The following is a 14,307-nucleotide window of genomic DNA, read 5'->3' as shown; positions in this document are numbered from 1 at the left end:
CAAGCTAGCGCCAAACGTTACCTTTGCCATCAAGGGCTACTCTGTTTTTAGAAGAGACCTGGACACCCCTACCATTGCCCATGGAGGTGTGCTTCTGGCGGTTCACCACAGCGTACCTGCTCGCCAGGTGCCGCTGCAGACTCCCCTGCAGGCGGTGGCCGCCAGAGTTGATTTCAACCACCGGGAACTGACAGTGTGCTCTTTATACCTACCACCAGGTATAGCGCTCCCGGTGGTTGAGCTGCATCGACTTGTCGATGAGCTTCCACCTCCGGTCCTGGTAGTCGGCGATTTTAATGCCCATAGCCTGGCGTGGGGATGCGACACGACTGGCACTCGTGGTCGACTTTTAGAATCTTTTATCCGCGATGAGGCGCTGTGTATTTTAAATACAGGACAGCGCACCCATTTTACAACACCCTCCGGTCAAACATCGGCTCTGGACCTGAGCTTAGTCAGTCCGCGGCTAGCTCAGCTTTTTACCTGGTCCGTCCATGACGACCCACTCGGGAGCGACCACTTCCCAGTGTGGCTGGAGCACCAGGAGTCCCCAGTGTCAGGCAACCGTCCACCTAGGTGGAATGTTCGGAAGGCCGACTGGGGCGAATTCCAGGCCGCCGTAGAGGCCACGGTTTTATCCAGAGCCGACGCCTCTGTGATGTCTACAGATGATTTTACATGTTTACTCATTGACTCCGCAAACGGGTGCATACCCAAGACGTCGAGTCAGCCTCGTCGTCCTCCGGTCCCGTGGTGGACCAAGGAATGCGGAGATGCGATTCGTGCCAGGAAGCGCGCTTTTAGAAAGTTTGACCGGAGTAGTACTACTGAGAACCTCATCGCTTTTAAGAAAGCGCGGGCTTTTGCCCGTCGCGTTTTTAAAGAGGCAAAGGCTGTTTCATGGCGCACGTACGTGAGTTCCTTAAACCGTTTTACTCCTACGACCCAGATATGGGCACGCATGAAGCGCATTGAAGGCCGGTTCAGCTCTGTTCCGCTTCCGGTTTTAAGAGTGAACAACACGGACATATCCCACCCTTTATACGTCGCAGAGACGATAGGCCGTGCACTCTATCAGCGCTGCCGAGGAGAGCCGTCCTCACGACCTGCACCAGCCGCCGTGGACTTCAGCACAGCTGAAAATTTGATGTACAATGAGCCTTTCTCTATGGCTGAGCTCACGTCTGCCATCAGCTCGTTGCGCAGCGTCTCAGAAGGTCCGGATGCTGTCCACAACGACATGCTCCGTCATCTCCCAGCAGTTGCCCTCGAGGCGCTGCTAGCAACTTTCAATTCGCTTTGGGAGACTGGCACTTTCCCTGAGACCTGGCGGGAAGCCACTATCATTCCTATCTTGAAGGCTGGCAAGTCGGGACATGACCCTCTCCACTATCGGCCCATCTCTCTCACATCATCGCTTTCAAAGCTGATGGAGAAGATGGTCAATGTGCGTCTTAGCTGGTTTTTGGAACATCACGGTGTTTTTACAAACGCCCAGTGCGGTTTTAGAATGCACCGCAGCCCTGTTGACCACATTTTAGCCCTCGACACCGAGATACGCACCTGTTTTACTGAAAAGAAGCACCTTGGAGCACTGTTCTTTGATATTGAGGCGGCCTATGATACAGTGTTACGACACAGAATACTTTCCAAAGTACACAAGTACGGCATACGCGGCCGGATGGGCCTCTTTATTAAGAACTTTTTATCGGGTCGTCGGTTCAAAGTCCGAGTTGGCAGTAGTCTTTCGAGCAGTTTTACCCAAGAGAACGGAGTTCCCCAGGGCGGGGTGCTTAGTGTGGCGCTCTTTGCAGTGGCGATTAATGACATCGCTGATGATCTGCCGGTCTCGATCGGTAGATCGCTCTTCGTGGATGATTTTGCCATTTGGTTTGCCGCTTCAAGCACTCGGCATATGGCCAGACAGCTGCAGCTTGCAGTGACGCGGTTGGAGAGATGGAGTCGTGACAACGGTCTTCGTTTTTCAACAACGAAGACCGTCGCTATGCACTTTTGCCGCCGCCGCTGCGGCGACCTTCCCTTGGGAATCCAGCTCTATGGACAGGTGATTCCTACTCGTCCGGTGGCGAAGTTTCTTGGGATCTTTTTTGACAGTCGTTTAACGTATAAAGAACATTTTAGAACGCTTCGGGAACGATGTTTTAAATCCCTGAACGTTTTGAAATGTGTCGCCCGCACATCTTATGGTGCGGACCGCAGGACCCTTCTTCTTCTATATCGATCTATTGTACGATCGAAGCTAGATTACGCTTCTTTTGTCTACGATTCAGCGAGTGAATCTAGCAAGAGGGTCCTGGATACAGTCCATCATGTAGCACTCCGAGTAGCCACTGGAGCATTCCGCACCTCGCCCAGGAGCAGCATTCTTGCTGAGGCGCATGAACCGCCACTTTCACTCCGCCGTCAGATGTTGGGTATGCGGTACGCGCTGAAACTGCGCCAATTTCCTATGCACCCGACGTACCCAAACGTTTTTTCACGGCATGCCACCCGATGTAACGGAAGGTTACGACCCTCGTTCGGAGTGCGCATGAAAGAACTGTTTTCAATAGCTGACATAGCATTGCGTAACGTTCGTCGTACCTGGGCTGCGCCCCCTCCACCGTGGAAAATTGTCAGTCCACAGGTGGATCTTTCGCTTTCTGCAGTTCCAAAGGGCAAGTTGCTGCCTGCAGAGGCACGAGTCCGAGCCTTGGAACACCTTGCCTCTTACGATGGTTTTATTCCTGTATTCACAGACGGCTCTAAAACACCTGAGGGAGCGGGCTGTTCTTTCGTCGCTGGCGACGATACCCGTTCATTTTCGTTGCCATCTTTCGCCTCGGTGTTTTCATCGGAACTTGTTGCCATCGAGAAGGCTTTGTGTTTTATTGAGGTATCGGACGGACTTTTTTACTTGATTTTATCGGACTCCCTAAGCAGCCTGTTGGCCCTACGGAGTTTTAATCCATCCGACCCGATCGTTCAAGACATTTTAGCTCGGCTTCAGTCAGTAGAACAATCGGGCAAATCTGTTCAGTTCTGCTGGATTCCCAGTCACGTTGGCGTTCATGGCAATGAGCTGGCAGACGCGGCTGCAAGGCGTGCTGCTGCAGCACCCTGCACTCGTCGGTTGCCATTGCCGGCGCGTGATTTTTACCCTGCTGTACGATCTTTTATTCTAACGGAGTGGCAGGCAGAGTGGCGCCTGCGTGGAGGCAGGAAGCTCCGAGAGGTGAAGCCGACTCTGGAGCATTGGAGGTCTTGCTCGCAAGACAACAGGTCAAACGAAGTGATTTTATGCAGGCTCCGCATCGGTCATACGTATGCGACGCATGGCCACCTTCTCCGCGGAGATGAGCAGCCCGTTTGCGGCGGGTGCGCCGTGCCTCTCACCGTCGCCCACGTGCTTTTATCTTGTCGACGCTTGGAACCGGACCGGACTCGCTACCTGGGCCGCATCGCTCCGGATATCACCGTCCGCCACTTGCTGGGTGACGAGTCACCCTGGGTTTTATCTGGCAACATCTTTTCCTTTATCCGTTCAATCAAATTCCAAGTAATCTACTCGATCTGATACCAAACCAACTAGTCCATACGTCTATTCTAACCTAGTCCTTACCCCTAGTCAGCTGTCTTTTACGATACGCTTGGAGTATTTTACCCTTCTTTGCTCTTTTTAACCAGCTTTTAGGCTTTTTTTTAAGCCTTTTATTACGTCGGTTTTCTTGTGACACACTTGCTTTACTTGTATATAGTTATGGGCGCAAAATGACCTTGTAGTCGGCGCGCCCTTAAGCCCCAATAAACAACAAAAATAAAAAGGCCAAAGAAAGTTTTTTTTTCAAAAACCGTCCTTCCGCGATATCATATTATCTCAGCCTAGCGACGAGAACAGTTTTACCACCATCGCATTCCTCTCAATAGTCAATAGAATGAGCCGAGTGATATGGCTTGACTACCGGTGAGGTCAAATTAAACGTTGACCTCCAGTCAGGGTCACGACCTGCTCCAAATGGGTCATCAGGACCTGTCCCAAATGGGTCATGTAGGTATAGTATGCGGAGCTGAAACGAGCAGCTCTGTCTCATCTTCACGAGTAAGTGATTAAAGTTATCTGCCCGAAGGATTGAAAAAATCGGTCGACGGTCAGTTCAGGAACCATCCACTCACCTACAGCGATGCAGCTGCTGAGGAAGCCCAAGTGTTGGTCCTCTCACCAGTGGTAGGGCGGCTCTTGAGACGACTCTCGGGATCCCGTGCTGTCGGGTAGCGGCGCCGCGCCGGGAGCGACTGGCCGACTAGTCACTGGGCGAGACAGGCGCGCCCTGCCGCCGCACCGGCCCACCCTCGAATGTAGCGACTCGTGCCGGCCCTCTGGCCTTTACATTGACATTGTGGGGTCGTAGGCCGGCCATCTCCATTTCCGGGCTTTCGGGCTCGGTTTCCAGTCTTCCAGGGGTGCCTACGATCAGCTTGTTCATATTTCATTGGCCCCTCGCTTTATTTTCCCACTAGCCTCAGGATGGTTTTCTTGATTCGAGGAAAATTAGGTACAAAAGAGGTTCTGACATCCCACAACAGGTGGCACATGCTATTTAGGTAAGTTATTAGGCAGATACTTAGGTACCGCCACCGGCGTCACCTTCATCTATCCGACTGAGACGAGAGCTGGGCCTGGGGTAATACGGGCTCCGAATAAGCCTAGAACACGCGCAGACACGGCTCAACTTTGAAACCTTTCCTTTGTGTGGAACGGGAGACCTCGAGCCTGTACTGTAGGTAAGTCAATTGGGAAAAATACAACTTGCGCGTTTTTCGGCGATTAGTCGCCCTTCTGAAGCATTGGATTTCTCATAAAAGATTCTTATATAGACACTAAATTGAAAAATTATGTCTGTAACCCATTAGGTATGCCTCAGAAAATAGAGATAAGACGCCATGCTAGGTCATTAAAGGCCAAATGGTTCATGGCTAACGAAATCATCCTCCGTGAATTCCGCTTGCAGCGACATCTGTAAAACATTGTTTCTCGCATTCGCCATGAGGGGCGCTACAGGTTTCTATTCAACTTCTCATAAAACAGCCTTTCTTTATATGGCTCATGTTTCCCTAGGTTAAGATTCGAATACATAATGCATATAATCAGTATTCGAAAATTTTGAAAAACTCATCAGCGTTTTTGAATATGTGAGGTTTTGAAGTGAGATGGCTGAGATGGGATCACTGAACTCTGTGGGATTCATGTGCCATTTTTCACATACCGAGTTCATCCATCCATTCGGTCGTGTGTCGCAGCATACAGAAGAATTGTAGTTATCTACTGTAAAAGCAAAAAGTTATTTTTGCAAGCGTCATCGTGCTGAAACGCTTTACATTTTGTCAAACTCCGACCCGGAAAGACACGCTGAAAATGGTAAAAAAAAAAATTGGTAGCAAAGATTTGTCTTTGACCCTCTTGGCGATAACCGCATATTTCTGTTCGTTCACAGTGATACCCAAGTTTGGTGCTGGCAGATGCTATGGTAACGAGCAACGAGGAGGACAATTTGACGTCATCTGGCCAAGTTTGACCAATGAATATTGAGGAATGATTAAGTCTGAAAGTTAATGACGTCATCGAAAAACGTTCTATTCGACGTCATCTGATGAAAAGCGCTAAGTTGTGTAAGTCGAACAGATGGTGTAAAGTTAGCGACGTGAGGTCTTGTTGATCTCCACGCCCGCGTAGACTAGTATTCTCAAGTATTCTATGACCGTGGCGTAGACGTTAGCCGGCGGCGCCTGAAGCGTGTTAGGTGTGGACTGGTGGTAAGTTTTCAGTAAAAGTTATCGTGTATTAGCTACCTTGATGAATTCCCATTTTGTCTATCGGGATTTTGTTGGATTGGTGTTAATGATGTGTAGGATGTCGTGTCGCTCTGTACGTGCTTTATCCGCACATAGCGTAACTTGATTAGGGATCGGGGGTATTACTGGAGCTTACTATGGACGTCAAACCCCTTGAGACCCCACTTTTTTGCGATAATTTTTAAATGCGTCAACTCTCGTTGACAATATTCTGGCAATGTGTGTTTCAGAATCTACCGAAACTTTAATTACTAAGGTATTTTGACGGCAAACGATTATGAAAGGTACTTCATTCACTCGTAATGTTAAATTTCACGGAACGAATCTGCTGTTCGGGTAGAGGCTACGCGCTTATGGGGCGGAGCCACGTAATGACGTCAGCGCTAAGCTCCGCCCGGTATATGTCAAGTTTAGGTCCTAACTACAATTGTGGCGCTGTTGATACGAATATGAAACAGCAAAAATTTTAGGTTTTAGGTTAGGTTAGGTTGTAGGTTTGTAGGTTTTAGGTTGTAGGTAGGTAGGTTTGTAGGTTAGGTTAGGTTAGGGTAGGTTTGTTGGTTGTAGGTTGGTAAGTTATAGGTATGTAGGTCAGGTTAGGTCAGGTTTGATTATGTTTTTTTCTTTTATTTGCGAGACATATGAGTATCATTTTTGGATTCAGGATGTCAAATAATGTAAAAATATGAAAAATTTATCAATGAAATCTTCTTAGGACTTAAACTTGACATTTACCCTCCGCCCTACCCCTTCGGCGCTCCTTGCCCGGCGACCGGTCACTCGCGTCTCTCGCTCCATTCAGGCTTGATGGTGGGCGGTAGCTGGTAGCGGTAGCGGGCGCTGGTAGATGACATTAAGAGCAGATGGCGCTGGTGGCGGGGCTCGAGTGTAGCCGAGCGCAAGCCTCTGCCCGGGCCTGAATTGACCTTAGCATTACGAGTGAACGAGAAGTACCTTTCATAATCGTTTGGCGTCAAAATACCCTTGTAATAAAAGTTTCGGCAGGTTCTGAAACACACATTGCCAGAATATTGTCAACGAGAGTTGACGCATTCAAAAATTATCGCAAAAAAGTGGGGTCTCAAGGGGTTTGACGTCCATAGTAGATCACAATTCATATTCATTACAATTTTAGCCATCACATCAATTTCAGCTCATGCCTGACCTGGGGGAGTATGCCCAGGGCAGTGTTTCATGGTTGCACGCTGCACTGATGTATTGGTGCGGTATTTGAACATTTGACTAATGTAACCTGCTGCTCGAGGGTTGTGAGTGTCTGAGTTTGTTGATGTTTTTATGGAAAGCCAATACACTGCTGCACACAGCACTCGCTGTGAAATGTCAACACCACCCTGTAAATGTCATGCACATGTCAGCCTAGTGCCTACAGTTCATTCTTCCATTACAATTAGCTCAGTCTAGTCACTACAACTAGTGCATCAGGTTCCCTATAGCAGGTCTCTTTTGCCAGAGTTCCTAGTTCTGCCAGTTGATATGAGAATTGAGACCCCTGGTGTCTGATAGAAATGATCTATAGTTGAGTTGGTGGGTGTGTGGAAGTGATCTCTGATCTCGTAGGCAGTCAAATTCATTGTGATTGATTGTCTCTCTGTTTTCAGGCTCTACCATTCATTAATACTAGCTGCTGAGATTATAATAGCAGTGTATAATGTCTTCAGAGACACAAGCGAGACGGCGCAAGGACAAGAGGAAGAAGAAGGGTAAGCTGTGACAAAATGCACTTCTTACTTTTTGTGAATGGGAAAAGGATTATCTGGAAACTCAATTATTTTCATACTACTGAGCTGAGATGGGGTAAAAATTGTAGGTGGCTACTGGCTAGTGCCTACCCTTCTGAATATGTAGGTGAACTTCACAATTTTATACCAGCAGACCTGCTTATCATTATATTTCTGTACTAGGCCTGAACATTTTGGTTTGTCATCACCTTAGGTCAGGTTTGATTGTTTTTTTTTTCTTGTGTTTGCACCACATGTAAGATCTCCCTCTCCCTCCTGTCCTCCCTCCTCCCTCCTCCCTCCTCCCTCCTCCCTCCTCCCTCCTCCCTCCTCCCTCCTCCCTCCTCCCTCCTCCCTCCTCCCTCCTCCCTCCTCCCTCCTCCCTCCTCCCTCCTCCCTCTCTCTCTCTCTCTCTCTCTCTCTCTCTCTCTCTCTCTCTCTCTCTCTCTCTCTCTCTCTCTCTCTCTCTCTCTCTCTCTCTCTCTCTCTCTCTCTCTCTCTCCTGCACCCAATTCTCTCATCTTATCTCACCCTATCCTGTCTTCTTTCATCCCTCTTTCATCCTCCAGCCTGTATCCGCTATATTTCCTACATTTACATTGTCTACATTTTCTGGTTATGTGTATGTGTTATGTGCTCAAATGTATGTTGCTGTATTGTGCACCGTTTGGTCAGGACGCGCAGAGGCCCCGGGTGCCGAACGGTGGGAGGATGACTTTCAGCCAGATGTGCGGGACGATGACCAGTTCTATGTAGAGCCAGGTATGGCTCAGCCAGACCCGGTAGTCAGACACTCAGATTGCTGTGTGCTCTAAACCAGTCAAGGGATCATGAGTGGTCAGTAGCTATACCTGTACTAACAACCAAATGCAGTTGCATCTGCGTCCCTGCGTGTGCGCAGTAACATAGTTTGATATAAAGACACTCGGAAGTGTTGATTCCTTTTTCAATGGGTACCGGAACATTGGGAGATCACAAAATGCACTTTTGTTGTCCATGGAACTAATAATGATGTCAATGCTGGCGCCTCTGCTGTTCGGCATTCATTGCTGCCGGACCGGACTGTCCACACCGAGACACAGAGCTGATGTGAGAGAGGAGAGGTGACGGGAGGTCGTCTAACCAGGGTAGTGCACAACGACTCGGAGACGAGCGTCAGACTGGTGCGACTAGCTGTTATCGCAGCTCGAGCGTCTCTAGAGCGGCCCGGACGCCGCAGCACTACCGGCGCCCGCTGGTGTAGCACGTGGGAAGCTGGCCCGCCCCGGCGGCCCTGCCGAATGGTGGAGAGTTGGACATCGGCCCGGCCAGGTACCGAGCGGGGACAATTGGCGGTCAGTCCGAGACTCCGACACCCAGGGCCAGCGGAGACGTGCTGGGAGAAAGCCGAGCCATGATCATATCATGGTTGAGAGAAGACAGGATGGGGTGTGATAAGATGAGAGGGTAGGGTGCAGAAGGAGAGCAGAAAAGAAAACGTTTTTGGTAGTTTTCATATGAGCCACGGAAGTTTTTTTTCGGTCTATTTTCGCCGATGTTACGCTGGCTCGCCCATACGGCCCCTCTCCCGAGTCAATCCTTTCCGTGCGGCCGCCGTCGGTCGGCTCGGTTTGACACGTCTCCGTCGGTGGTTGACTGTCGCTGTCCGACCGGTGGCCGACGCACCGCCCGCCAGCTCTGTCGTCCCCGTCGGTGCTGACCGGCGCCGCTGCCAACCGACGCTCCGCGGAGCTGCGTCACCGATCGAGCGGTGTCCCGACGGGCTCCGGCGGCTGTCCTACCTTCACAGTACCACGGGTCGGGGAGGCGAGTTTGTCGGCCCCTTCTCCCCAGTACCTACCACAGGTCGGAGAGGGGAGACAGACCCGTCTCTCCAACCCCGTCAACAGTCACGCGTCGAAGAGTGGGACAAACCGTCCCGAGTCCTCCAGCTGCGTAGTAGACTCGGGTTCTCCGTATTTGGCAACATCATCCCGTGCCTGTGAGACAGGGTGCATTCTGTCAATATTTATTAGCATCTCAGCTGGTCTGCAATGGTTTCTGATTGACGCTGGTCTGTTTCTGCCCGGTTGCCCAAGCCGGAATTTACGAAGCTCGCATGGCGTTATGACGTCTTACCGAGCTGTTGCGACACACGGGTCTGGGAAAATGTTTACGGCAGATGTGCGCCGCTCGGGGCTGGGAAAAGCCCACCTTCTGAAATGGTGAGCCCTGATAGCTCCTCACTTTTGGCCGGCATGTTTTTAGTTCCATTACTTTTTAGTTATTTCATTAATTGTTAGTGTTCTCGAATACCTGCACTCTTGATTCAGCTTCCTAAGTCTCTGACCCTCAAAACGCATCGTCAAGAATAAGATATTCGTTGCTCGAGTTGCAACACTGCGGCAAATACCAGCTCAGATACCCGTTCTCTTTCTTAATTTTTGCTTGGATGCGTCTTAGTCCGGACTTATCACCTACATCTCGCCAAACAGCGAACCTGTTGGCGCATCCCCCGCTCTGTCCGTCGTCTCCCCACTCTGCCCAGCCTCAGCCTGTAGTCCATACGGCGCAAATCGGCCGGCCGAGCGGAGGCCGGTCGCCGCAGCGCTGTTTTTGCGGCACGCATGTCGCCACGGGTCCCGCTCAGCCGCCGCCGTGGCTCCCTTTCACCGGTCCGGGGGCGGCGGAGGCGGGGGTGGCGCATCTCCACGCTGGCGGTGTCGGCGGCCACGTCTGCCACGCTGGCCGCCCGGTACCGGTCAGACGGGTGCCGCGGCGCCCGAGAGAGCCCGGCAGACCGGAACACGACGCCGCCCGCCCGGCGATCCGGGCCCGATAGGGTCAATGGCCACAGCTCGATCCGGGCAGAAATCCCGGATTGGTCCGGCGAGCGATCCGGACCCGACCCAGACCCGCTTAAATCAGCAATCCTCCAGCGATCCGGGCCAGATCCCGTCATCGATCTAAGCCTGAGCTCTGTATGTATGCAGATGGCACACCCGGTTTGCGGCCTCTGAGTGCTGCCACTGATTCGGGGCTGCACGTAACGGCCCCTGCTCCGTTCAGGCACGAGCGGCACGCTGTCCGTCAGCCGCTGTCAGCGCCCTCCGCCCCGTAGTGAGGGCTATGAGCCGCCCCTCTGATGGTCGAGAGTACAGCAGACGGCCGGATCTGACGCCGTCGGTCACCTGCCCGGTCATGACTGACGGCTGTCGACACCGTCTGCTACCGGGCGCAGCACGGGTCGATAACACCTGTACCGTGTGGTGTCAGTCGCTGTAAATGAGCGTTTAGTGACCCGTGGCAACGGGTGACGCCGTTCGGGTGGTGGTATAGTCAGGTACGCGCCCCAATGAACGCAGTCCGGCCCTTGACGGCGTCCTCAGGGGCCGGTGCCGGGTGGCCCTTCTCCGCCGCTGCCGAGCGGCTCGTACCGTTCGACGGACCGCGCTCTCGACCGGCCGCCGCCGCTGCCAAGACGGCCGCCGCCGCCGGGCTATAATAAGCCGGCCGCTCCAGCTGACGCCACGTGACTGCGATGAGCGTCGTCAGGGCCCCCGGTGGACAAACTGTCAACCCGACGATGTTATGAAGTAACTGGGCTGGTAGGGCGGTCAATTGGCCACCCGCTGATGGGTTACGCTGATATTTGGCGGTCCTGCTCCCGGGCCCGTGTACTCTGACCCGTGTGGTGTGTGATTTGGTTTGTCCACTAACCTGTAGAAAATAGTTACATCGGCTCCCTTTTTCTTTGAATTTCCCTACTAATATGGATCATGAAATAAAAGTATGCCTAGTGGGCTAGCTGTTATGCCAGTTGGTTTAGCTAGAGAAGTATTTCAGTCGAAATTAGCCTAACATAAATAGCCAAACCTGACTGATGCGTCTTAAAATAAGCGAGAAAAAAACAGTGTAGATTATCCAACGTTTTATCACCTGAACCCGCTGCCACCCGCAATGTATGTGTGCGAGCTGCAGGCTCACTTCTGTCAATATCGCAAATAATTATAGAAGGCTTCCCTCTACAGTCCACAGTCCACACCGAACAAAGCACGTCATTTTTTTCTGTAGAACCAAATCGCTTACCCTTCGGCAGTCTTGGTGGTCTCTCACCGAGCGAGCGTTTGCATTCTTCCCCCTTTCTCATTGTTCCCTGTTTGTGTCCGACTTGACTGTTTAACCCGCTGCCTGCTTACCTCCTGCTTTACCTGCTCGACTGTTTTACCCGCTAGCTGACTCTCCCCCGCCCCTCCCTGGCCGTGTTCAGACTCAGTCAGCGACGAGGGAACCGGCGATGAGGAGATAAAGGAGCACCACTCGGAGGGCGGCAGCAGCTGTCTGACCGTGCTCGTCTTCCTCGTCCTACTGGCCGGCGTCGGTGTCCTCCTGGCGCTCTTCTACGTCCAGTCACAGGGCATCGCACACGGTGAGTTTGAGTGAAGAGGTGAGAGTGAGTTAAGTGGTGTGAATGAAGAGGGAGGCAGTGAGCTTGGGTAAACGTGTTATAAGAATTGGAGTTAAACAAGGCGCATAGTGAGTTGATAGCTGGCTTGAGTGAGACAATTTCTGTGAGGAGCCGGCTCACGTTGAATTAGATATTGAATAAGATGAGCTCAACAGTCATGATCAGCCGAGTTTTGTTCATGATTTGTCGATAGGGTTAGAGTCGGTTTCGCAATGTCCCGCTGTCAGTGGTGAAAGTCTTATCAGGAAGATGTGCCGCTTAGGTCGCACAGTCTTGGTTATAGGAAGCTGAAACTGCTTTAGACGCGAAAATTTAGTCCAATGGTGTTATTCTGAGAAGAAGCGCATGATTTATTTATAAGACACTTGGCAGAACGTCTATGAATGCCAACTCCGCTGAGTGCTGACCGCTGCCCGTGCTCTCGCTGCAGTGGACACGCCGGCCCCGCCACCGGCGGCAGCGCCGCGTATGGAGACTATCGTGGAGACGATCGTCGAAAGCGTCGACTCGCCACCGCCTGCTGCCGACCAGGTGAGGGAACCGCCGTTCCCGGCCACTGCCGCCGCTGCCGCTTCCGCCGCCCGCCCGCTTTGTAATGTATATAACCGGCGCCGGGCGCGGCTGTAACTGGTGCAGGGCTGACTGGGCTGTAGTAGTGCCCCGGTGACCTGGTGGGTGACCCCTATAACTGACCTCTGGTGGGAGCGCCCGCTACCGGCCGAGTGACGGCCGGCCCTTGCTTGCAGGAGGCGGCGGGCGGCCGGCGGCCGCTGCTGCCGGACCCGGGCGGCGGCGCGCCGGCCGGCCCGCTCCACCTGTCACCTCGCTACCGCGCCAACCTGGCCGAGCTGGAGGCCAACCGGCAGCGGCTGGACGAGGCGCTGCGGGAGCTCGGACAGCACCTGCCGGCCGCCGCGCCGAACCCAGACTCGCCCGACCGGCCGGCGGCGGCAGGAGAGACGACAGGATCAGGAGACGGCGCCGAGCTCGACTTTGCGCTCACCTACCTGGAGCGGCCGATCGCGGCGGAGCGGGCGTGGGTGACGGGCGACGCGGCCGGTCCCCCGCAGGTGAGCGGACGACTGCGGCGCCGCTCCGAGGCGGCCCACGTCGGCCGGCGCCTGGTGCAGCGCTGGCTCCGCTGGCTGCTGAGACTGTGTCCGCACGCGCCGCCGCGGCCCCGCCAGCGGCTCTGCCGGCCCGGACGGCTGGAGCGGCTGCTGGCCTGGCCGCGCCGGCTTCTGGAGGCTGCCAAACACCTGATGCCCGTCCACTTGGCGGAGGAGCGGTCGGCGTCCGGGTCTGGGGAGATGTCAGACGAGGAGCCGTGCCCGCCGGGCCTCAGCGGAGTGGGGACGGACCGTGAGGGAGTGGAGGTGGACCACAGCGGAGTGGAGGTGGACCACAGCGGAGTGGAGGTGGACCACAGCGGAGTGGAGGTGGACCACGGTGGAAAGGAGACGGAGCACAGCGTGGGCGGCGTAACTACAGCTGATAAGTCAGTTTCGGTAACAGGAGACGCCGCAGAGACTGACAGCGCAGGATACGGCCAGGATTCTGCTGTAGGATCGGGGGAAGTCCCCGAGACGGATGCCTCCTCAGTGTCCGAACCAGCACATGAAGGAGTCCAGCATCCCAGTGCGGTAGCCGCACCTGCTACTGAGGAGGATAGCGACAGCAGCCGACAGCCTACAACAAACCCCAGCGAAGGACATAGCCCAGACGACCCGTCGAATACCGTTACCAATGACCAAGACTCGGGCGATGAGCCATCCCTCCTGCCCGACTCCGATAGCGTCATCGAGCTCACCGTCGACTCAGTGGCCACCCGCGCAGTCGCCAGCGCGCAGACCGATGGCAGCTCTGTCAATCATATATCTGTATCCGACTATGCGGCGAAACTCGAGGTGTCCTCTCGGATCGTCAACAGACCGCTGGACAATGCCGCTCCGGACAGTGTACCGTCGGAGGACGCTCTCTCGGACCACCAGGCGAGTGGAGATCGCCGCCGCACGCGCCGGCACGCTCCCCGCACGCGGCATGCTCCTCCCGGCCCGGCGGGCTGCTTCGAGGCGGCCTGGCTGGCGGAGCTGGGTGGTGTCTGGGACGGCACCCCGCCGGTGTGCCGGGCCAGACCACTCCGCATGGACGCGCTGCTGTGGCGCCGGACGGCGGCGTGGGGCGGCGCGGGCGAGGCTCTGGGGTGGGGTGACGGTCAGAGGCAGGCTCTGCCTGGAGGGGTTGGGGATAGGGATGACTCTTTTATACCAT

The 14,307-nt window shown here is 53.8% G+C and overlaps 1 protein-coding gene across 12 annotated transcripts in view; it reads left to right on the top strand.

Annotated features, from left to right (window-relative positions):
• Window positions 1-5,480: 5,480 nt before the first annotated feature.
• The window catches only part of LOC122394711 (aspartyl/asparaginyl beta-hydroxylase-like), a 35,224-nt gene continuing 26,397 nt past the window's right edge, over window positions 5,481-14,307 (top strand). For 2 of the 12 annotated variants that reach the window (XM_043391787.1, XM_043391786.1), the window contains exons 1-5: window positions 5,508-5,667; window positions 7,470-7,571; window positions 8,265-8,351; window positions 11,839-11,997; window positions 12,467-12,567. In XM_043391787.1, coding sequence (XP_043247722.1) covers window positions 7,520-7,571; window positions 8,265-8,351; window positions 11,839-11,997; window positions 12,467-12,567 — 399 coding nt within the window. In that variant the 5' untranslated portion in view covers window positions 5,508-5,667; window positions 7,470-7,519. The other 10 variants (XM_043391794.1, XM_043391783.1, XM_043391782.1 and 7 more) reach the window with 9 other exon arrangements.

The sequence above is a fragment of the Amphibalanus amphitrite genome, unplaced genomic scaffold, assembly GCF_019059575.1.
Source record: "Amphibalanus amphitrite isolate SeventyFive unplaced genomic scaffold, NRLGWU_Aamphi_draft 000607F_arrow, whole genome shotgun sequence".
Lineage (NCBI taxonomy): Eukaryota > Metazoa > Arthropoda > Thecostraca > Balanomorpha > Balanidae > Amphibalanus > Amphibalanus amphitrite.
The sequence above is the reverse complement of the archived record's forward strand: the minus strand, read 5'-3'. Positions and strand labels throughout refer to the sequence as shown.